The sequence below is a fragment of the Tetrao urogallus genome, assembly GCF_951394365.1.
Source record: "Tetrao urogallus genome assembly, chromosome: 9".
Taxonomy (NCBI): Eukaryota; Metazoa; Chordata; class Aves; order Galliformes; family Phasianidae; genus Tetrao; species Tetrao urogallus.
In genome coordinates, this window is record NC_136822.1 from 4,946,692 (window position 1) to 4,972,691 (window position 26,000).

Genomic DNA, 26,000 nt, shown 5'->3' on the forward strand with positions numbered 1-26,000 from the left:
CTAAGTTATGCTTACAAGATGGTCATTGAAAAAAAAGAAATGAGAACAAAAAGAAAAAGAAAAAGACAACAGAAAAAAAAGCATGCTAAAGCAAAGAAGTTCACAAAGTGGTTGAGAAGTCCCTGAAAATAATGTTTAATAATGATGCACTCCTTTATATATAAAGCTTTGATTTTTTCCCAAATCCTGGTCCAATTGAAACTACTTGTGTTTACATGTAATAAAACACAAAAAAGGAATATGTAATATGCTGGTATAGCTGCACTGTTCCATTTATGATTGAAACATTTAATATATTGGACTTGAACACCAACATTTTAATGTTTCTCATTCAGTTTATATACATCTACTGAAGTTTGATCTCGCAGAACTGTTGAAGACAGGAACCAGATCATACTGATGAGTGTCTCATGCTATGTTTAAGATACTCGCTTTTGAAGTGGTGATTCTACTTGTTTTGTAACTGCACACACTCTAACTGAAGAACCTGTCTCCATTGCAAGTTTCCTTATGACACTGTCCAATTAATAATTAATTCACACATTTCTTCCACTAAGCAAATACCAGTCGCTTCAGCATGTTTTTATGGTGCCAGATCTACCTTCACGCCCTCTTTGTATGCAAAGAGAAACGTTTCTATATAATGAAAATAACTTTAAATTTCAGTGAATAGAAATGTTATCTTAATATTAAAAAAAAAAAATCTTTCATGAAAAATATTTTAAGACAAACATAGCAAAGTTAATCGAGTTTCTCCACGTTTTTAACCCCCAAGACCTACAAGCTGACATCTAGCAATGCTGCAACTAGATTTCTTCTAACTAATCAATACTGATAGTTACTCTCTTTTGTTCTCTTCCCACATCCAACACGTACAAACAACACAAGGACAAAGTACACATTATTCAAGTTGATACAATCACTGAGGCATTAAAATTTAATCCTCGACAAGAAAGGACTCCAGCCACACCAAGTGCTAGATGATGTAATCCGTGAAAGTCAATGGTATTCTCAACATCTTTTTGTAAGAAAAACCTTCCAATTATGAGAAATGTCTAACCCTCTCTTGCCACATGCAAGTTTGATGTTTGTTTAGCCAAACAGAAAAACGGACGGCCAACACCCTAACAGAACAGACCAAAAATAAAGGTTAAGGTCACACCACGTTTCGTCTCAGTCACTGGATCATACATGGTCATCCTGTGTGTTTTTAAATTTTTTAGCACAGATTTTCTGTGTATAAATTCTCAGAAATCATGCTTCAAGATAACAAGCAGTTCACAGAATTGCAGTGTCCATTGAAACAAAAGGCTACAGAGTTGTCAGCACTCACCTACGCTTTCTTAAGTATCCATGTAAGTATTTTAACCCAAGGTCATCTTAGAAAATTAGCTTAACGTTTCTCTTAGGCAAAAAGTTCCCATAGTAAAACTATAGGAAACAAAGAGGATGGGTCAACTGGTATGAAAAGGGCAAGTTTGAACTGATTTTCTTGAAGGTTATTTCTTCTACTATGCTGGACCACTTCAAACATTAAGAGCAATGCTAAAGAGCTTCTAAGCAAGCCTAGAACAATTTATAATGCTGAACCATTACTCAAAGATTTGAGGAACTATATGTTTACAAGGGGATTTTCAGTACTCACAGTACTCATTGACCCACTCAGTAGGCATCAATGAAAGCTTTTATAGTTTACAAAGAAAAACTTGAGGCATAAGTGCAAAATATGAGTCTTTTTCATTAAATAAAAGATACACCATCTTCAACAATGTCCTTACTGGGAAGAGATTGCCACCATTTAAAAAGAGATTCTTTCACAAATGACTCTTTTAGAGCAAGAAAAACATTGTTTTATGAACTGGATTCATCTTGCTGCAAACAAGATTAAAACCTTAACGGATCATCACTGTAATTTTGAAGCAGCTTTAAAAGCAACAGGCTCAAAGGCTATGTTTGTTCTTCACTGGCTTGACTCAGAGAAACCAGATTGTTCTCCCCACTGTCTTCAATCATTTCATTAAGGTCCATTTCATGGATTTCTTCATCGTATGACGTATAAAAATTGCTCTGTATATTGTCCTCACAAAAAATACATTCCTAAAACAAAACACAAAAAACATTAAGTCAAAGAAAAAAGAGCATTTTCTAAACATCAGTCCATTTGCATGTGATCCCTGATTCCAAAGGAACCTGTACATCTGTGCTGCACTCAGGTGTATTCCATTCCCCAGCTGCTCCCACACAATCAATTTATAACACGTAGTAAATCAACACAAGGTACCCAAAACTCTACTATGAACAGTTACATCACAGAATGTTTACAATTCTGACATCTTACAAGCATTATAAAATTTTTCCTACATTTGATTGCTAACACTTATATGTTTACATGCTCACGTCAGCTGCACTACTTAAGAGACTGAAGCAACTGTAGTTTCACACCTGTCAGATGCTCTCACATTAATGCTGCTGTAACATTAATAACAGGAGAAGGATCTATTTAAATTCTATTGCATTCACTTTTGAAACATTCATGAATAAAGAGAGCCTCTGCATTTGATAGTTTATCTGAAAAAACCTGCAAACGATGGAGAGCTTAGGGAAATGGAATGCAATCAGTTACTTGTAAGTAAAATTCACATATAACCAATAAAACTGCAAAGATTCTTTTCTTTTCCCCCAATTTGTTTCCTGAGCTATTAATCTACAATCTAAACAAGAGATGATCCTGTAGGAAAAATTCAGTACAGAGAAGGAAAGCTGTATTCCCATTCATCGCTCACTTTCAAGGAAGAAGTAGGTGTAGGTTTCTATGCACAAAACAAACGTGTTTTTCATGTCATATGAAACTTTTAAGCAATGAAATTGCTGGCTGCATTGATACATAATTTCTAAGAGATGCAACAAAACTAGAAATAGCAAGGACATTTCTTATACCAAATTCACTACTACATTGACTTTTCTACTGGGAAGATTTCTGGTAAGTTAAATCAAGCCAGAAACCACTGCAAGCAAGTTCAATTTTAACTTTTTCTCAGTATAACTGGCCAAACTTTCCAAACAGGAATGGAAAACTAACACAGGCAGCTAATAACAAGCATTGTTATACGTGCAAAAATAACAAACTAATCTAAACTTACAGAATTAGCAACAGTCTTTGGCAGTCCACCTTGCTGGATCCATGGATGAACTTCAATAAGCTCTCTTTTTTGGTCTTCAGTAAATTTTGGTTGTAGTTTCTGCATTTGCTTTAATTTCAGCTTGTCTTCTTTTAAAACTGTTTCCAAATCTCTAAAATGAAACGCATTCAGAAATTGAGCTCCAATTATTTTAGGACTTGACACCTACATAAGTTACACAATCAAATACAAGCATTTTTTTAAAAAACTATTTTTGTTCTGAATTGTTAAGCTTACAAATCTGACATTGGAAAAAAATTAAGAGTGATTTCATCATCATTCTACATTTGCAGAAAACTAAACTTCAATGCATCTCTGCTGGCTTGTTGTCCTTCCAAATCCCACTGAGAATGGCTTGCTTAGAGCTATTAAGGCAGTACTTCCAGTGAAACAAAGAAGTTCAGTGCCCCTCTGCAGCTGCTGCAGTGAGTTCCGAGTTCTCTTTCAGCAGGACAACCTGAATCAGACACTAGATGCACATATGAGATATGCATTAGCTTCCAAAAAATATACACAGTTAACTTAAACTCAGGTAACAGACCTAAAAAAACCAAGTCATTCTTCTCCAGAACTTCTCAGGTAGTATGCAAGAGATAGAAAGGAAGCAACGATTCTTGACACTGACTTAAACATTTAAACAGGTTGTCTGCTATTGAGACAGAGATTCAGCTCCCCCCGCTCCCCCGCAGTTTATGAAGTACTGAGGTACTGGAATTACCTAGAGGGTATCTGGTAAGTCATCATAACGGTGTCATCTGTGTTTGCCATCAAAAGCCATATTGGATCCTGAAGAACGTACTTAATGAAGTGCTCACTTTCTTCTATTTCTGCCTTCATTTTTGTTTTATGATGGTTTTCTGAAGAATCGATACTACCAAAGTATTTGCTGGTATGACTGGTTTCACTACTCCCTTTAAAACAGAAATTAAAGATTCATTAGCAATTGTCAAATGCATGGATCAGTTCAGTACTTTTGAAGCTAGAAACGGTTAAAAAGAATTGAAAGCATAAAACACCACCACCATTTTATTTCATTTTTAAACACAAAGGTACTCCTCTTCCCACTTAGGTAATATTTTCAACATTTTTTAAAACCCAATCATTAAAGCTCAACCTCTATGAAGTTGCAATAGAATAATCAACTAAACAAAAATAAATTTGAAACACCAAGGATTATGGTACTCCCTCCTCATTACTCCATCATGCCTATGAAATGTTTTACAGACTACGTGCACACAAAAAAAATCAGAAGTTCTATACTGTAAATCATAGTAGAGAGGACTGTGTGTCATGTGATGCAATGAAAAAAAAGAAGAATGAAGATTAAATACAGGAGTGATTTTTCCATGAAGCACTCAGCGTTCACCTGATGTCTGTAGTACATCACACTGCAATGCTCCTAACATGCTAGGAGTATTCACTGCCTGTGTTACCTGTTCTGCTCCCTGACATGTCACAGCCATTAGATCCGGACCCGAGAGATTCAGCAGCTGCAGACACTCCGCTCCCTGATGAAGCTGAGCCAGTGCCTGAGCATGCATCTTCTTGAAGTAAAATGTCAAGCAGGACACTGGACATGGAGAGTGCATCGCTATTTTGAGCATCCATTGGAGACTCAGCCTGGAGACAGGAGAGGAGGGAAACAACAACAGAAAATTACGGTCATTTCATCTCCAGTTCCTCACATTTAGTACTAATCCACCTCACTCGGTATTCTGCTAAGCTTACACTGCTTTTTGCTTGTCAATGTAAACAGTTACAGCACTGCTAACCCTCATTAAAAGTTGGCTTGAAGAACTTCAGAAATTAACGTTGATGAAGAACTTAATAGAATACTTTGTAATACAAGAACTAGCTTCAGATATATCCTCAGTGCTTTCCTGAACTAATGCTTTGCCTTCATGTTCAAATAATGATGATGAAATTACAGAAAGTAATATTTTGCACGTTTCTGAACAATGGGAAATAGCCTTTTGAGGGAATTCAAAAGGATTTCCCATCCAAATTGTTAGTATTAATTTTCGTTATCAAGATTATTTTAATCCAGTAGCGACATCTCAGAGCATGCAGTTAGTTTCAGGCTGTCACAGATGCACTTCTTTACCACTGCACAAATCCAAAGTGTTTTATGTATGTCACATTATATATTTTACACACACACACACACACACACCTTTGTTCTCAAGATCATGAGGCAGCAAGCACGCAATAACAGAACACAAAGTTTTTGCATGATGTCAATAAATTTTGGAAGTTTCACAAGAAAAGCAGATATAAACATATTCCTTTCTGTTCCCCCTTTGTTAATCCTCATTAAGAATCAGTATCAAGACTATTAGGTAGGTAAAATTAATCATCTAGAAACTAAGTTCCTCAGAGTTTGTACATTTGTCCTTCCTCCTCCACAATTTCCAACGTTGGTACATACTTATGACAAACTATACAGCAGTCACCTAACCAGCTGTTAGCATCAGCATTAATTATGCTCTATGACTGATTACTTGGAGCAGGTCAGATCTCAGGCATGCCAGTAAGAGCCACACCTTCCAACGCCTGCTTTCCTTTACACAGCACTGCACTCAAATTGTACTCTGTATGCACTGCCAGATGCAGTGAACAGTTACAACCCTCATTAGAAGAAAAGCCAGAGGCAGGAAGACATTCTAGAAGGCTTAGGATGCATCCCATCAGTGACATAGCATTCAGAAAGATACTATGCAGAATCTGTAGACAACATTAATATATTAGTCTATATCATCATCATAGAAATCTTTACAGACACAGCACTCCATCCAAGGTTTGTCAGATTATTAATTTAATTGATCCATCAAATTTAAACGAGCCAGGAAAAGAAGCTGAAGTTATCAAACAGCTTTGTACCAGCTTTAGGGGACAGTGCACTAAGAAAACAAAATAGTTAATGTCTGCAAGCAATATCTCATAGTTTATTTTGACTACTTGATTCTAAACAAAGATTTTCTTTATATCAGCTTCTTTCAAGATCTCAGTTACAGACTGCTTCTCCCTCACTCTCTTCTCAGAAATGCACTACCCAAAAACTTTTTGCTAAACATTAAAAAAAAAGTGAACCAATAATTTGAAATCTATTTTAGTGCTTCTCAACGAATGCATTAGCACTCGCATTAGAAGAAGCAGAGCAAAACTGATTTTGGATTCATATTCAAGTTTCCTGGGGTAACTTCAGGAGAACAAGATGACTGTCTTAAGCTTTAGAAGTTAACATTATTCAAACAACTGGATTTCACATTTATTCAGTCTACCAAAATCTGAGTTCACTAATTGCAATAGTGACTCCATCTCTAGAGACTACAGACCACTTATTAGAATGTAAGGTCCACAAGTGAGTTTTGAAAACAATAAAGCAGAGAGAAGAAAACAGAAGAGGGAAGAAGATCCACTGTGGGTATCTCTACATTTTAACAACCTTAAATATTCTTAGAGTGCCAAGATTTTAAAAGGAAAACACGCAAAAAAGAACATCAACATACTTACTGGTAGGGATCCCTTTCCACTACCATCATCAGTTGTCATGATTTTGCCTATGGCTCCTTCCTCATTTAGAGCTCCATGCAAACCCGCAGGAGCTCCGCTTTCCACAGTTTTTGTGTTTTCTTCTAACTGTAGAAGATTCAGAGGAGAGCTACACCTTGATTGGAACAAAGGCGGTGAAGCCTGGTCTTGAGGACCCACTGACTGTGGAGTGCAGGAACGGGATGGCTCGTTTCGTGTCTCTGCGACAGGAACCTTTTCAATTTCTGCTGGTGGATTATAATGGAATGGTTGCGTTGGAAAAAATGCCTGTTGTGGGAAAGGGGTAGGGGTAGTGAATGGAGGCTGCGCTGGAAATACTGTCTGAGATGAGAAAGCAGGATGGGTAGGAAAATTGGCTTGGCTGTGGTAAAGCGTTTGAGGTAAGCTATTGTTCATTTCTGGGTAAACGTAGTTGGGGAGCACAAGAGCTACAACAGGTGTCATAAGGGGGGCAGAAAACTGGGACGGTTGCATAGGGCAAGTATTTCCCGAGTCTGGCAGCTGATTAAAACCAGAGACTGAAGTCTCAGGAGCTGGTGGCACAGTCCCTGCTGCTGCTGGAAAAACAGGAAGTGGATATGCAGGCATAACAGTTGGAAAAGACATCGCTGAATAGCTTGCTTGTGAAGTGTCCGATGGTGACCAAGCAGTAGTATTTAAACCCTGAAGAGGAAAGCGATGGGGGAATTTAGTTCCAGAAGTTGTACTGTCTGAAGACTCCTGTGGTTTAATGCGTTTTGATTTCCTATTTTTCCCACTTTTCTTCCAAGGCTGATCCATTCCAGAAGTTCCATTTCGTTGTCCACGGCCACCTGCAAAAACAAAAACAATGACAAAAAAAAAAACCAACAAAAACCAAGAACAACGAAGAAAACATGCATCAGGAAGGAGCCTACTGGCAATGTGATGGATCCCCTACACTCTGGCATCCCTAGAAGTTGCGCAAAACTGTAGTTCTGGATTTTAAGTCTGTCCACTCAAATGGAAGGATGGGGGAAGAGCTCAGATTCACTTTTACCTCTAGCAAAAGAGCTGAGCAAACCAGGCAAGGTAAACCGTGATGACATGACTTAGGGGAAAGAAAATAAACAATAAGAAAAGAATAGATGTGGATCAGTTAAGGCTCAGATGTGCCACCCAATCAGTACAACAGTGTAAAACAGTGGCTCCCACAGGAGCTGCTTGAATCAATACAGCAATTGCAATGAAAGCAGTAGAAGACATAAATGAAAGCGCTTCTGGAGAGTTAGAGTTGTACAGGTCTGTAACTGAAAAGGTGAAGAAATAAAAGCAGCAAAGAGAAAGTACACAAAAGAATTTTCTTTTGTGAGCAGAAAGAGCATTGAAGCTTCATAAATTCTGCAAGAAAAGTACAGAATCTTATTTCAGAAGTCAGCACCAAGCAGCTCTTCCTTAGGTGAAGGCTATCAGTTCATCTCTACAGACATGAATAAATCCATCAGTCATCTTGTATGTTTAAGTACTTAAATATTTAAAAGCTGTTCCAACTTTTAGTTTGCGTAAGGCTTATTCAGTCTGAAAGTTTATCAAGGATAGAGAACATAGAGCACTTCGGTGTTCCAGAACATGCTTCCTAAATCAAGGACCTGCATATCTCTATATATATCAAAAATGAAAGATACAAGAATTGGCAAGAAATTGCTTCTCAGTATCTGACTTCTCTTCCAAACAACCAAAATGGAAACATAGTCAGGTCAGTACCAAGCACTCTTGAAATGTCATCTTGAGTTCCTAGCCCTAACTGAACAAAACAAAAAAACTCACTGTTACACATAGCCTGTTCCACTTCCACCCCCCACTGACATTAACTTAATGGCAACCATACAGTTAGATTGTTTCACCAGTGACACAATAGTGAAATGGGAGTAACTGGCTGTAAATGAAAGCAGCTGGAAAAAAGCACTGAAAGATGGAAAGGCAGAAGGACCAGAAAAGCAAGAGAATACAAGCACAGACAGGAGAGAAAACATTCTGAAGTTGCATTTGTCTCTTGAAAGTAGATGCATAACAATAATAATATTATGAACTGATAACTAGGACATTAGTAGCTATTGAAACATTAACTATTATATTTAAAGCTATATTCCACCCAATCTTCAAGGCAAGGCCGTCACCAGAATTTTTCTATAGACTTAAACATAGCATGTGACTGCCACTGGTCACAGTGGCTCCCTAACACTTAAAAATGCAAATATCCTCTCAACAGGATTCACTTCATACACAAAGACAAAAAAAAAAAAACCAAACAACAAAAAAAAACCAACACTATTGCCATACCACGTTCACCAGGCCTTCCTTTAGGTTTATCTTGTAAGTAGTAATTGCAGTGGGACTGGAAAATATTGAATCTCTTGATTTCTTTGAACTTATTCAAAAAGCTTTGCTCTTCTTTTTGTGTATGCACAGCAAGGACTTCCTTTGTAAGTCCCAGTTTTTTAAATGACTCCTTTTCCTGATTTACGTGCGTAGAGCTCGATGGAGGGGCTGGAAGTTGGCTATCTAAGAGTTCTGCTCCACTTGGACCATCTTCTATCATTTCTACAAAAACAGAAGGAATAAAAATCATGATCAAGAGAATTGCATATGCAATTTAAGCTACTACAAACTGCAATAACTTCTCTTTGAAAGTTTAATATAATAAGTTCTGTCTCTATTTATTCAATTTCCATGAGAACACCTTAGCTATAAATAATGCAAGTTAACAAATAGGTACCAGGTGTTCTCATTTCTGAGGTTATACTTGCTGGAAATCAGTATTTTGGCAACGACATACTAGCAGAAATCATACCTAATTCAGGTTGTGGCTTTTTGTCTCCAACATGAACAATGGTGCTACTGTAGCTGCACTGACTTGTGAGCGATACAACACTTTCAGGTTTGCCAGGTAAGGCCAAAGAAGTTAAGTGAGCACCAACTACTGGGGGACCACTTGCTTTACCAGACGCCTTCAACACAGTAGAGTCTACTCAAAAAATAGAAAAACAAAGGAAATTACATATGTAAATAAGCAATATGTTGCTAAGGTTGCAGAACAGCAAAGGCTTACTTGTGCTTAGCAAGATAAAAAGTGAATATTTCAATTGATCTCACACATTTTACCAAGAACGTCTGAGAAATAGAATAACTTCTAGGCAAATAAATCTAATCCTCTACTCTCAGATACAGTTAAGCCAAGTCTTTCCAGTGAAGGACCTCTTGATCTTTCCTAGACATTACTCTTCTTTGATGGTTTGACTTTGGAAGCTTCTAGCCTTCACCAGCCTAAGATGAAGTCCCTCCAGTTCCCACCTTGCTTTATGTTAGTCTCTCACATAGCTGGTTATTAGCTCCAAGCATCTGCCTATTTAAGTTCTCTCACTTGAAAGCTGTACACAATGCTCCAGCAGAGGTCACATCAATGCCTCGTGAAGCATTCTCAAAACATTCTTTCTCCAGTATAAACACTCAGCAAAAAACTCTCAGTGCAAGACTAGAAGTTAGCCTTCTCCTGACTAGTATATGCTGTTTACCTGGTCATTCACAGTTACCTGTGCAACAAGAAGCTAGCAAATCCCCATCCTTGCCTATCAGCTAGAACCGCCAGAGACTACAGATGACAGCAGAAGCTGTGTGCCTAAGCTACACGTCATTATTCTGACAAGAAGAAACAGCAAACAAATAGAGAAACTAATATAGAAATACCTCCTAAGGGTTGTATAGCATTAACAGATGCTTTTTGCTCATGAACACCAGAATTCACACTTGATGAAGGTTCACATTTTCTTTTTGCTGTACCAGGCACATTACAACTCTCCAAGTATCTAAAATAAAGGAATTTAACAATATTAGATATGTAAACCTGAAGTCTAGGGCTCAATGGTAATTTACACTCCAGTTGCTTACCTGATGACGCTATCCAAGCAGCTGATCTGTTGGTAAGAATATACAGGTTGTTCTTTCCATGCCAACTCCTCAGTAGCCACATTTTTAGGAGTAGCTGTAGCTGTGGTATCCTTTCCTATCACTTCTTTCGCCTGACCACCAGGACCATTTTGTTTTTCTGTTAAGAGATTGTTATTATGCAATCACAGCATTAATTCTTTGAATTGCCCCTAAAAGTTTCAGTAAAATAGCAGAAGTTTTCCTTTATGTATATTTCTTAACAGACCAGAAGTTTCTTAACAGTGTAGAGCAACTAAGAAATTTGTGTCCTAATATATGAACATTGTGTAAATAGCCCCCCTGTTCTTAGGAATTCTTGAGGAATAAGATTCAGTTAAGCTGATGGAGCCGAAGGGGACAGATATAATGGATACAAAAGAAAAGATATCATTAGAGCTGAAACCCACTCACAATGAGAACAAGTGTAGTGTACAAAAGTTGTAAAATCAGCTGTTATTCATGTCTACAAAATTTAAATTGCACTAGGAAGATTTTCATTTATTGACTTAAAAGTTCCCGAAATTTTGTGAAAATGGGAATAACAACATCCTTCATCTAACAGGAAAAAAGGTATTTGACTTATGAGCTACAATTAAGGAACTTAAAAGCAACAGCTCTAGGACATCTTCACTGCATGTTACATCATTACCAACAGCTAGGTCACATGTTTTCCTGAACACAGAGGAGAGATTAAGGACAATATAAAGAATAACAGCATTTATTTATTAAAATTGATTAGAATGAAACTGGAAAGCTGCCTACTCATGTCACATCATGCACCATTGCAATAAACTAGCACTTAATTAACTTACTAGTAATACCTTACCTGCAGAAGGTTCTCTCTTATGTTCTAGTTTTCCTTTACTCTCACTGAAAATATGCTGTCCTTTAGTTTTGACCTTACGGGCATCTTGACTTATCTGGAAGGAGGCCATTAAAAACGCTCATATGAAATTCTCACACAAGACATTGTGAATAGTGCTTCCTAATTTTCTACATAGCTTGAAAGTAATTTATCTGTGAAACAAAAGTTCCAGAAGCTTAGTTTGCTTAAGACGCTAATGTGTGAAGACTGAAAGGCAGCAAGTGACCACGTTGGCAAGCACAGCAGTCTGCAACGCCTGATCACAAAAGCGTAAATCAAGTTCAGAAGGTTCAGCCTGAGTGATGTAACTAAGGAAAAATTGAACTTTCAGAAATCAACTGCAATTCAGCAGGGCTTAATGGGAACGGCAAAAACTATTTCAGATCTTAGAAAATGGTACAGTTCCTTTGATTGCAACCACTATTCAATACACTGCTGCCCAATTCACTGCCACTGCCACTCTCTGTGGCACAGTTCTGATAAGCAGAAGCACAAATTTAACTCTGCTGGTTTGGGTTTTTTTGGTTTTTAATGTCATTAGTTTGAACAAAAATTCTCAGTATCAGTTGGATACAACAGTGTCCTGCAAAGTTAAATTTCAAGCAAAAAACTTTCACTCCATATTATACAGTGCATTTTCTGCAGCATAAAAAGGTCACAGGCTATCATTTTTGTATGCACTTACCATATGCATTTTATAATTGAAAATAAGAGATATAAACTTTCCCCTCAGAAGAAACTGCTTTCAAATTTTTTTTTTTTTTTTTTGCCTAGAAGCAAGCATATAATGGCCATCACAATGTGCTAACAGCGTCCACTTTCAAACCTATAATTGTGCTTCAGTACCCTGAGACTTCATCTACAGCGCAAATATTTATTCCTCCTGACAGAAAGCTTTTTTCCATATTAAACAAATGACAACACTTTCCTTATACTTCTTCCCATCCCAAATCAAAAAGTGTTACACTAAAAGTTGAAAACCACTCTGTTTTGTATCCCATACTTGAATTTATGAAAATAGAAAACTTACTGTTTTATCCTTTTGTGTGTCATCATTATTATTTCCTGTGCTGTCACTGGAGGATGCCACACTCATTAAGTGTTCGTGTGAGCCATTGCTACCTAGACTTCCATAGCCACTGGATCCACTGTTGTGTACAGGCTGTTAAAAACAAGAGAATATACAGCCTCTGCACCAGCTTTCAACAAAAATGAAATTGTTATTAATAGTTCCATGTGAGGTGAAAGGGATTTTAAGTTTTTTGTGCAGTTTTGTGTTTATTTATTTTTTTTAATTGTTTGTATGAAGATGCCATAGCTGCACTAAATCCTTAAATACCAACTGGAGCTTTAACACACTTAAGTGAGTCATGCTTGGCAATCAAATGCAAATAGTTTCCAGGACTATAGCCAGAAATCCCAAAGCAGTGGAACAGTGGAAGATAGTTAAACAAAACATCACATGAAGATAAACACCCTTTCTTCAGGGGGAATTTAAAGTAGTGATACGAAAGCACATGCTTTACCTGTAGTAATAGCCGATATATTTGCTCCGTGATCTCCTGAACGCTGGGGTGAAGGATTCTGTCCTCTGTGTAGTTGGGAGCAGCAAAAACATCCTCATTTAAGGGACCCCTGCATAAACCAAACAGATCCCATTCCATTACAACTGCAAGTACTTGAACTGCAGAGAGACTACATCCTCAATTTGCCATCTATATATAGCGAACAGGATCTGACCATTATTCTATTGCATCTGAGGCCACTGAATTTGACAAAATGCGCATCCTTACTCACTTTGAGTATAGCTTTTCTCCTAAAGCAACTCTTGACAGTACTGACACAATACAAAACAGTTCAAATTTCCTTTATTTAAAGCAGCTACTACATTATTAACCCAAATATAAGAAGGAAACAATTTATGTTGAGGGGGAATTTTTCCCCTCTCTAAAACCGTTAAGGCTTTTTTAAGTATCACTAAGTAAGCTGGAGGGAAAAAAAAATATCATGGCTATTGACTTACGTCCTAACTTTGTGTCTTCCAATGATAAATGAAACCTTTCGACTCCAAGGATTGATGAAACTGGACCAGCTAGTGTCCATGGTTATATAATCTCCATTTCTAGTGCAAAACCTGATTGGCGAATAGTCAAAAGGCTGTCCTCCATATTGAAGTACTGTTAAGAATGATCCAAAAAAGTCAGTTTAACATTTGCAGCTCTCATTAATGATTCAGAGTTAATATGACTGAAGAGACAGCTTTATATTTTCATAATTTAACAAATAAACATTGCAAGAATGGCTCACTTTCTCTTCATGGACTGCTTATGAAATGAGGAAGGCTACACTTTAAGGTATGACAACTTCTATCATGCACACTCAGGACAATTTTCTTTATGTATGAAAATTCACATACAAATTCGCTTACAGCAGATATGCTTCACCTGAAAAACGAAAGTGAGGAAATACTGAATTTCATCAATTTGCATAAAGAATCAAGTTGTAAAGGAATACTTCAACATCTAATTACTTGAAGGTAAAAGTGTATCTTCCTTTTCCACTTAGTCCTTTTCAGATGTCACTTTTAACTTTCAGGTGAAAAAAAAAAAAAAAAAAAAAAAAATATTTCTTCCACAGCAAAGAGATTACATACTTTTTTTGTGAATTGCTAGCATTAAGGGTCTGTCATTTGGGTGAAGATGCACCAAAACTGGTGTTCCTATTAAGTCCTGAGGTAGGTATCCCAACAGAGGTACAGCTCTGGAGAAAGAAAAACAAAGAAAAAAAAAAAACTTATTTATATAAATCAAGTGAAATAAATGTTTGCTGAATCTTTAAAATGTTTCCATTTAAGTTTTATTTACTCTTTTTCCCCTAATTTTAAGTTCAAATTTTGGGAAAAGCAGTGCCAGCTTAGTAGTAACACTCTTTGAACAGGGCTGTTTTGGGGGTTTTTTGTTTGTTTGTTTTTATTTGTTTCTAACATTACAAAACAGTGCTCAGACCAAAGTAAAGGAATCTGCTACAGCCATTCTCCTGTCTTTTCTATGCTGCCTAGATCTACAGGCTGAGTACTTACCCTAATTTTAAAAGAGCATTAATAAAATTTAATCTCATACAACTCTCGTGAAAGTAAATAGTACCCCCAATCTATGGGCTGCATGCCAAGGCTAAGGATCACACGGGATTACTGCAGCTGAATCAAGCAGGGCAGTTGACTAGGGTACAAGAAAACTTCTTCACAGGCAGGTTATGAGTTTAACTCTGCAAGGAAACAAGCTTATTAATTAGAATAAATAACTGAAAGTAATGTTCTTGCATTCCTTGCGTTAGAAGAAGTAACTTCTAATGATGAGATGAAATCACTTATTGAATTTATTGAGCTTTCAGGAACAAGGGATAAATCCCAGCATTGAAATGCTTTTATGGCAGCCAACTCTGTTTTCAGTAAGAAAAGAAAATAGAATAAAACCCTACACTGTCACAAAGAAAGTCCCATGTGAAACAAAGGAAAGAGAAAAAAAAAAAAAAAAAAAGGAAGGAAAAAGAAAGCCTGTGTTTTCAACTGAAACAAGCAAACTTGCTCTCATGTTCTTATAAAATATTATGATATTTCAAAGCACATCCTTCAAAGCTTTAGAATATTGACGACACCTCAGCCCCCTATGCCTTCAACTCTGTTTTTCAAAGTACTATCTTCCATTCTTCATAGACTTCCAATTTCTGTCACCCACACCTTCCAAAAGGTACTGGACAAAAGCAGTCCAGAAAACTAAAGGAAAGTTTGCTTTGCATCTTAGCTCCAGAGCCTCTGTGAATGACTTAAATTCACATCTATTGTATCTGGCTATACTGAACTCTCATCAGTTTCCAAGACCATCAGTGCAACACAAAAGCTTCAGCCAGTAGAACCTGAGTAGTTTAATAATAAACATAGAATACAATGTTTGATGATTTTCTTTGTTGTTTTTTGTTTAAATTGATGTAGTGTTACATTCTATAGACATAAAAAAAAATAAATAGTAGCCTCATTCAGATAGTGCTTGTTGACACAGGACATTTTCCTGTCTGTGGATTCCATTCTTTGAATTTATTTTCTGGATTTGCCCAAGATGGAAAAATAAAAGAACAAGTTGTTAGCAGGCAAACACAGATTTCCACTTCAAGACCACAGTGGAAGTGCTTTCATACTTTATTTATTTACTTAAGTAACTTACCTTTCATCTACATCTTGGAACAAACAGGTTGGTGTGTGTGTTGTTGTAAAAATTCTTTTGTCTGGAGGAATTCTGGGTGCTGAGAGAAAAATAAGAGGTTGACAAGTTTATTGTGCATGCATATATCACCTAAACTGTATGTTTTAATTAAATGCTGAGTAAAACCTGCCTAAGAGCATATAGAAAAGCATGTTGTTATCTCACAGCCTCTCAGCAAGGGCAGAGAACAGAACCAATTATCACGTACATTAATGAAATCAATGATAGGTACTCAAATACACTAATTTTCTTAGGCTGAAATTCAGTTTGCCAAACTGCACAGAAGTTCCTGCAGCAAAATACTAAACAGTTGTAGATTTCATAAAACAAAATAACTGTTTGTCTGTTGAAATTATTACCTTCATAACCAGAATGCACTTTTTCTGCAAGCAGCACACAGCAAAGTTGGTCCTCTGCTACTTCTGGATCTTGTACTTTGATAAGGTAAGGAGTCATCCGAAATGGGTGATAGCAAATCTCATTTTCACGCTCCTTCCCTGCACTAATAATTAAACAGAGATCATTATTTGCACAGATTCATTTCACACTGAACAAAGCTTTATCTACTGTAATTTCCTTAGTTACAAAAGGGCTGTATAGTAGCTCCTAAAACAGCACCCAAGAATTTTGCTTCCTGAATCTTCAGTAGAACAGAACCTAATTCAGACAGCACCCTTTGCATACTGACCGCAATAATGCATTCACTGTCATCTTTACTGCTTCAAATAAGACCCACAGGTGCTTTAAATGGAAATTGCACAGAAAAACGAATAGTCCACCTCTTATGATAGATTGTTTTATTGATCCAGTAATCTTAATCTGATATTATTCATCACTTTAACCTTCACAGAGATTGATAAAGTTTTATTTTATGAAGCCTGTTATAACGCTTCAGTTAATAATTAAATACTTTCTTTTACTCAGTATTTGGGCTTATTTAAAAAAGAACAAAGTCTCAGAAGTTTTACCTATAGTAACAGTTTCTGATCAAAGAATAAGAACGAAAACAATACCCAGTGATTAAAATATATATATATATTAGCAATGGGTATTACTGCATTATGGATTTACAGAGTAAAAACTTCTGGATCAATGTTATTTAGAAGAAAATACATCTATAAAAATACCAGCGGTACTTTTACTTGGAGTTTGTTTACAACATACTAATACCTTACTTATCAGGTATTTATTTACTCCAAAAAATAATTCAGTAATTGATAGCAGTTCTGGAAAGAGAAACTGGGACCTGTGAGGCAACAGATAGCAAAAAGAAAACCAAAAGAACTGTACCACCTATAGACGACAAAGATGACAAAGTTACCCTCATCTATCTTTACTGGGCATTTGAGATAAATTTAATGCACCATTACTCTCACGGAATGAAAGAATCAGTAGCAGGTGCTGAGCACAACAGTTCAACTAACACCCAATGAAGGCTTTCTCCACAGCTGTGAAAGATACTGTATCAGCTCTATTTAGGGTGCAAAGGTCAATATTCAGACTGATTAACTTCTAAGGTGTAACTTCCTGCAGCCACTTAACAGTTCTCTGCGTAGCTTCTGGAACAGCAGGATGACAAGCATGTGCTTGGCCTTACGTTCACATTATGGGATAATAAGAAACTTGCACACTGTGATTCTCATAAAGGTCGAATACTTTGTAATGCATAGTTTCATAACAGCAAGCCTGTTATGACTGTCTTACCTGATGCGACAGAAAAAGGATTTCTCTTCCATGCAATCTTGGGTGGAGGACTCTAGAATTATTAAACATTTTATGAAAAGTTACAAATTACTATGATATTATGATGTTTAATACAGTAACTTTTCCCCAGTAACAATAAAAGAGATGTAGCTTGTATCCCTCCAAAAGTTTTAGGTTCCTGAAAGCCTTTGATGTTATGCTTTTCTGAGACTGGCACGTGAATCACAGCTGCTTGCTTAGTAAGTTTTTTGGCAAAAACATATCTGAACAGTTCTATGGTCTGAACTGTTTACCCATCTGCTTTTTTTCCACTAACTTACAGCACTGACCAAAAAAGTGAGCTTCCACAACTCCCCAGGCTGGACTTCTTTCCTAGAAAGGTCCTAGAAAGGACAGTCAGAGCATCAAAAACATTTGCAAACCTCCAGCAGTCCAGCAAAACCCAGGCAACTCTCACAGCTTCCCTCCCAACTCCTTTGAAGTCTATTTCCCTCCCTTTGAAAAAGTGGCCACAGACTGACTTGCAAGGCACACTCTGGTCTTTCAAAGACCTCACTGTGCAATACTTCTAGATATAACATAGGATATGGATGTTGGTACATGAGATATGGTACATCTATTTAAACTGCATTTCTGATATATGAAGATATATGCAAGCAAAAAAAACTATAGAAAAAAATTAGTAAGTTATGTAGGCAACTTGAACAAGCAGGATCAAATGGTCAAAACTGAACCTCTTCTGAGCCAGAGGCTGGACCAGAGATTTCAAAAGGTCCTTTCTGACCTAGTTAGTGTACAAACTACTCTGTTGTTAATTGTTTCCTCAATGTTAATACGGTTCACATTCTGACTTAACTTCATAGACTTAGTCTACAGGGATTGGAATTTCAAACATTTAGAGCAGAACTTGAAATACAAGTGTTTGCTTAAAATAGTTGGCAGCTATCTTTCCGTTCCTAACAGCTGTCTGTGCACAAGTAAAACAACCCTCTCACAAACAAATACTAAGTGACTTAAGAGATATAACCCCCTTCAGCATTAACATACCTGACATCCTTTTCCCAAGGCTAAAAGAATTAATACACAAATTACATTTGATAAGTGCTCAATGATATTAGCTGTAGTACATCTTTCTATACAATTACCAAGGTGTCCAGTATACAAATCATAACCATTATAGAAGTAAGAAGGCAGAATATTATCTTTCTTTTATCTAAAGATTTTTTAAAAAAGAATTCTGGTCATTTGATTGCAAGAAAACTGTGGAAGACAAATCCACTTTCAGCATGAATACCTACTTTAATTTCAATCATCAGTTGGATGAGAGGAGCCCAGGAACCAATGAATAATAGCAATCAGAAGACTTTCAGCCAACAGACAAGCTCTTCTGATATATAAAGGCACGTTATACGTGCCATATGTTCAGACATGTTCTAGAAATGCATGTGTGCTATACCCTCACTAAGTAATAGGAAAGGATGAAAGGATATTTAAAAAAAGTTATCATGACTGAAGATTAGAGAAATATCTGCTGTTGGGACCACTCACCAGCTCTGCTGCAAATATTCCAAGATGGTAATCTGTATGGGGTAGTAGAAGTATAGAAAACACTGACATCCTGAGGTGCCAATAACTCCACAAATTTGGCATTTTTGAAATAACCCCTCTTACAGCGAAGAATCGAAGCAGCTTGATCAGAGATGTACACAATTTTCCCAGTAATCAAAGATACGGCTACAGCAAACATATCCTAAGAAGAAAAACCTCAAAATTAGGCAGTTTAAAAAACATTCTTCAATATATTTATTGTTTAAACAATAAGATAAAAGCAAGACATCAAGAAGAAAGTATGAAGTTCAAAATAAAAAGGAAATAAAGACAGTTAAACCACATCTATTCATGGAGCAAGAAAATACTTCTCTTGTGAATTACATACATACTGTATACACTTTCAACTACGCAGTAATACACTCTGATTTTCCCAGGTTACATGCCCTAAACATCATACAAAGGTGTAAAGAGCTTCCAACTTAAACTACATGAATTGCTTTCACAACAGTACTTGTGTTACAGCCGTATTTGACATTGATGAGATTCAGCTGCTTTGTGAAGAGTTGTTTATGTTAGTTTGTTCATTCACTACATAATGAAAAAAAGTGCTCTAAACCATTTGGTAAAAATGACGAGCAGACAGGTGGGAAAAAAGCCCCAAACATATACAAGCTTTACTTGTATTATTTCTTGTTGCTTTTCTGCTCAACGCAGAGGAGTTTCCTGCGTCACAGACTTTAGTGCCTACCCACTGTTACTGTACACAAGCCTAAGAACTGTCGTCACGCTGCATTTACAAGCTCGTGCTTTGGATCAATTGATGTTTTGTTCAAGTTACACTCTAGACTACTCTATTTGTTTTACCTTCTGGGCAACTTTGTTAGTCATAGGTTCAACAGAAAAAGGACTTCACACTAGGAAACACCCTCCCCCTACCTGTTATTTTATTAATTTTGGAATTACATAGATTCAGAAAGAGACTTCAGGAAAAAAAAAAAAAGTGGAAGGCACTCTAAGCTTAGATGTAATTATTGTTGACTTCCATAACAATCCTAAAACACTGAAAATGGGGAAAATAATCATTCTGACTACTTCTAAAAACCTACATTGATCACCACAGCTGCTCTTATCTAAAAGAAGAGACAGCAACACTGGTTCACAGAGTAAGCTTGTGCCAGTTGCAAAGACCACAGAAACCACAACAGAGGACTCAGCAACTCACGGATTCAAACACTTTGATCACTTTCCAGTCACACAAGCACAAATAACAGTTAAAGCATCACACAGCTCCTACACAACTGACAGCTCAAATGATTCATTATGTCTCTAGACTAAGCTTTGTAATGAGATATGCTGTAAGTGCATCTCCTAAGCATCCTAAGAAGAAAACTAATCATTTTCACATTGCATTACATCACATGGATATTCAGATATACCACACCATTGTCCCTAAACAAGAGATACAATTCATATGACCAAATGTTTAAGCTACTTATTTCCCATCCATCTAACTGACAGAAGAAAAAAAAAACATTAAGTGCTCAAAATTTCTCCTTCACATTCACTGGAAGGCAACAGCCATCTTCTTCAGATTATTGGCCTAGTCATCAGCTTCTACCTTGTAAAAAGGAGGCAGGCTTGAGAATTCCTATTCCAGAAAACGTTTTACACACACACTGTATAATTGTGCCAGCATACTCACTGCATTTTTCATGATGTATTCTGACGTTATAGTCTCAACTTCTTCCACTGTATAGGATGACACATTGAGTCCAGAAGGCTGGGATTCATTAATCATCAGCAATTGGTAATATTCCTCATTGGCTACATCAAGAGCATAAGAACATTAAACAATTTATCTTCAGTAGTAGAAAATCACATTGGTATGTAGACAGCCCAAAAAAATTTGACTTCTTTTGGCACAAGCACAGAATGGGCAGTTGGAAAGTCTAGGGTACTGTTCCAAATGAGTTACTCCACAGTGGAATTTCCTCATCAGTAACCCATGCACTTTTGTCCATCTTAAGATAGTTACATACACATTGTACTATATTTCTGCCTGTTTGATAGTTTCAAAATTTGAAGATAAATAACAACTTTGCAAACAATTTTACAACAAATACCAGTAAAACACCAAGCATTTGGCAAAACTGTCTTAACTCCCAAGTAAATATTTAATTTTACCCAGATCAGTTTTATTTAAGCAGTATCATATACTTGTTTACCTTTAACTTGTTTAATGCTTTTAAGGGCATACTTCAATGCTGTTAGGACACTAGATTTGCCTTTAATTCTCTTTTCAGCAGGAAGGTGAGCTTTCAGCTCTTGTAATGTCTTCAATAATTCCTTCTGTGTTTTGGCTTTAGTAGACTGCTCGCTGCTGTAAGATTAAAGACAAACAATAAAAAGTTACTTGGATGCTTGGAGTAATACATCATCCTCATAGAAACTCAAATACACTGACAATTGTCACACAGTTACATATGTGCAGCTAGCCACATTAAACTTTCCTATTAATTAATATCAACATTCAAAACTTGTAGTAATTCTTAAATTAGCTACAATTGCTTCAAATGGAAGATTTATCACAACCAGAAATCTTATCATAAAACACATATACTGCCTGTATGTGAAATGGTACATTTATACACACATATACACCCAAGCACCAGTGAACTTTTTTTTTTTTTGCACCAGTCTCCCTTCCCCTTTTTTTTTTTTTGTGATATATCCCTTAGTTCCTTTAAAATTCAAACTCTCAGAAATGTTCATGGACTTCAAAGTAGAGAAGCAGGAGGTCCACTCAAGTCTTCACCTCCTGTTCGAGCAGGTTCTCATAGGAAAGGTCCCTGAAAAGGGAATGGCAGTGGGAGAGCATCAAGTTAACAAAACAAATGGAGAAATGCTTGGAACAATGTATTCCAGTTAAGCATGGCAATACATTAAGTAACATAAGGAAGGCTGAGTAAATATGAAGGGTGAAGAATCAGAGGAGGCAGCTGGAGACAGATATGTTATTAACATTTCTCAGGTGCATGCTCAAAAGTGTTGTCTCAATGCAGAAGGTCAAGCTACAGCAATAATCAGTGCTAACACTAGAAAATTGCCTTCCTTTGAAATCCTTGGTATCTCTTATTATTTAAGAATGATGATAAAATCAAAAAGGAAAAGGAGGGAAGAGAAGGGATGGAGAGGATGACAAAGATGGGTGACAAGTGGGAATGAAGCAGTTAAAAAAAAATAAAATCACCTCATCTTTGTCATTGAAAGAAATTTTAAAAGTTAATCAGTCACAACAATTTAGAGGATTTTAGACCTTTTCTTAACTCTCCCTAAAAATCAATTCATTCCCATGGAAAGGAAGGTCTTCTATTACCACACAGTTGCCATGGCTGGCACTGTCCGTGGAGTTGCCCTAAGGATCACTGTAGAAACAGAGTTCTTGGCAACTGTACTACCCTTTCTGAAGCATTCAATAAGCGGCCTCAACTTCCAGGTAACTTTCAGGAGGATTTCAGATTTTTTTTTTTTCCCCCCCAAGAAATTTTAGTTGTTCAGGTAGATGAACTCATCTGACAGGTTTGGGGTATACTTCACACTAAATGCTTAGAAGGTGAAAAGGCTGCTTGTACTGGAATATACAGTCATAGTTCTTGTCTGCACCATAACACTATGATAAGCATATAATTCAGTTACTCACTGGCTATTTTATACTGAGAAATAAATGCAAGGGATAAGAGAATAATGTCATTGCCTTGGGAAACTTAATATTCGCCCATACACTAAAATCACATCTACAGTATGGCTTGATGGTATTAGATTGATGCAATTTAACAGGGCCTTTTCAAAGAAGAACAATCTATGCTAACAGCAAGGAGGAAGAGAAAAAGAAAGACTGAAATAACAGAGCATACTGCTGTTTTTGTATCCTCTGGGCTTGCTTCTTAAGTGGTCAAGAACACTTCTGCCAGAAAAGCTTTTCCAAATTAGCCTCTAGCAGTAACAAATGCAGAAGGCTGCCTCCTTGGAAAATCAGTTATGAAATTCAAAAATGTTTTTCCGAAGATCTGTAGCATCAGGCACAGTAGCCAGCCACAGAGAAGCCTTGACTTGCAGAATACAGAATCAGCAAATTCTACAAAAATAAGAGCTTTCTGTTTTGCTTTATGTGCGCAGTCCAAAAGGTAGTTACATGGTACAAACATTGAATCCAAAGCCCAGAAGTCTTTGAATCAAAAGCTAAACCTACAGTTTATCAGCCTATTGTAGACATCTCTTTCAAGACCATCTACAGGTGTGCTCAGTCAACTGAGGTCATCCCTCTCCCATTCCAGAAAGACTGAAGATGATCAGATTGTGCTCTGAATTAACTGTGACTGGCAGTGGGGGAAATATTGTACCATCTGGATTTCTGAGCAAAGACTCTTTATGAAGATTGCTGTTTTTTGTTTAAAGAACAAGGAAATTGAGTCAACAGGAAACAAAGATTAAGAAATGTTCTTGGTTCACTCTGTTCTTGATAATGAGCAAAAAGTGAACTCCAGACACAATTTCCACACAAAGATAAAGTATGGAAGATTTCCTTATGTCCACAAGGCAGGCATTATGTTCAGCTCACACCAAGTGGTGCAAAGGAGTATTTTTCATTTATCACATCTTCAGGATCTGTATCAGGCAGAAAACTTTCAGGTAGGTATATACAGATGGGGATCTTAACATCAGTATGCTAAAGCTGCCCAGCTTCCTCTGTGAAGGATCAGGTTTTGGTCTCCTAATCAGAGGCTGACTTAAAAAACAAACAAACAAAATAAACCTCAAGAAGAGCAGGACACTCTGAAGTGTCCAAATTAGAGCCTTCGACGACACCAGGTTTCTCAAGTCTATCAAGATCAGAAGCAAAGTTCATACTGCACTCCTGCAGCAGGTCTGCCCTTACAGACTAAAGGCTTGAATCCTGGTGAGTGGAACACGGAGAGGCAGACGGTATGGCTGCTGGACACCAAAACATATCCAACTCAATGAGTGAATTCCAATTTTAAAATGCTACTAGGTTGTTTCCAGGCAAGGGCTTCAGACTAAAATCTGAAGAGCAGAAAAATCCAAGAAAAGTCTCAAAATAAAATAAAATAAAATAAAATAAAATAAAATAAAATAATAAAAATAAAAATCCATGCTTGAAGTGAACCACAAAAATAAAACTGAGGCTAAGCTACCAAGTCAAAAAAGGCTAAGAAACCTTACAAGTCATCACACAACTTGTGTGAAACGGCTACAAAAAGCTCTGATTCGATCAAGTGGTTAGGAAGACATGCTGCTGATTGCAGAAAGGAAGAGAATCAAAGACAGGACATCATCTCCTATGTTCACTCCAATTTTAGCCAAAGCAACATCAACTCACAAAACATCAACAACCACCCAGCATATAGCATCTGTTTTTACATTTTTAGCATCTGTTATTACATACAAGCAAATTACTGAAAATATATGTACATTTACCTGCATCCACTGCTAGACTGATTGTGTTCAGAGTTTGCAATCATCAGACTAAATGCATTTGAGCTTGAACTAAAACAAGGAAAGGCAAAGAGATTACGATCAGTAAACTTTACATAAAAGTTACTTCATTTTAGTTTTACAGTTGCCTAGACACGAATGTCTAGAACAAAAGTCAAACTTTAAGAGTCTACTTAGTAAGTATGGAAACTATACTTGCTACACATTTAAGAAGGTACCTCTTGCTCTGTATTTCCTCTATGCACTATGCTATTACTTCAAAGACGAAAATAGCACACATCCATCCTGACTCTTAACAACAGACTTACAATTTTTGCTATGTAATTACAGGAGTTGGTTTGCCAAAAGAATGCATAAATAAAGCCAAAGCAATGATGAGAAAAAAAACATACAGATTAAGTTGGATGTGTGAATCACTGCACTCTATGAAGTGTAATACATTACATAATCTGCATTATAAAAGATGACTGGTTAACGAGTGGAAATCAATACTAAGTTTTAATCTGGAGATACAATTTATACCACAGTTGTAACTCAAATTAGATTCAGATGGTAAAAGCCTTCGGTGAGAAAAACAAAAGTGAACTTTATTTAATACTAACAACTACCTTTTATGACAGTCTGAAGACTCCATGAGCATTGCTGAATCTTTCCCATTTTCATCAGATTCATGGCCATGAGAATCATGTCCACTGGAGTAGTTTTCATTCGTCTCATTTCCACTGAAGTCATTTCCACTGGATCCACTGCTCATCTCAATATCTTCTTGAAGAACTTCAGGAGAGTGTTCAGGTTTTGGCTGAATTTCAGAATCTTCAGCAATCATCTGGCTATGGTTACTTGCAAGTCCAGAATACTCACTCATTTTCTGTTGCTCTTTTAAAGAGAACAATGAAGAAATGTTTTCACTGATATCAGCTTGCTGCTCAGGGTTCTGCTCTTCAGTGCTAGAGTAGAACCCCCTGACCTTGATACCGTCCATGGGACATTCATTAGAAACACTGCCAAGATCAAGTCAAGCCATATTCAGAGTTTTCTGTCTGTAAAGATTCTGTCTGGAAGTACAGACCCACAAATCTGAGGAAGAAGGGAAGGAAGAACAAAAGCAAAACTATTTTCTTGTCTACCTTTGCTGACAAACTGAAATTAAGTTATATTTATCTTTAACGTTCCCAGCATTTCAATAGTGAAAGTTTCAGTTAAATATAATTGCAATTCTAACAACATTTTAAATCTTTTTAAAAAGAAGTATTTATCTTTTAGTGAAAACTCACAGAAAAAGAGGAAGTGGGATAAACATGAACTCCTCAGAAGTTTAAATATTCAGCTGTTTGCAGTTGTCACACTTAATTTTTGATAGATTTTCTGTCTGGATTTGGACAATAGCTAGTAAAGAATATTTTACGTTCAGTGAAACTATTTTGCTGGCTTTCAGTT

The 26,000-nt window shown here is 36.7% G+C and overlaps 1 protein-coding gene across 1 annotated transcript; it reads right to left on the minus strand.

Annotated features, from left to right (window-relative positions):
* Nucleotides 1-1,947: 1,947 nt before the first annotated feature.
* PER2 (period circadian regulator 2) lies at nt 1,948-25,545 on the minus strand (the record flags this gene model as incomplete). The annotated part of the gene is made up of 22 exons (XM_079539792.1): nt 1,948-2,097; nt 3,141-3,291; nt 3,898-4,090; nt 4,613-4,799; nt 6,693-7,543; nt 9,030-9,290; nt 9,541-9,714; nt 10,434-10,552; nt 10,635-10,791; nt 11,500-11,593; nt 12,569-12,700; nt 13,065-13,173; nt 13,562-13,715; nt 14,192-14,298; nt 15,756-15,834; nt 16,154-16,296; nt 17,499-17,550; nt 19,047-19,248; nt 20,752-20,873; nt 21,275-21,429; nt 24,546-24,614; nt 25,172-25,545. 22 exons carry the CDS (start codon nt 25,543-25,545, stop codon nt 1,948-1,950), a joined length of 4,035 nt encoding a protein of 1,344 aa, XP_079395918.1.
* Nucleotides 25,546-26,000: the final 455 nt, after the last annotated feature.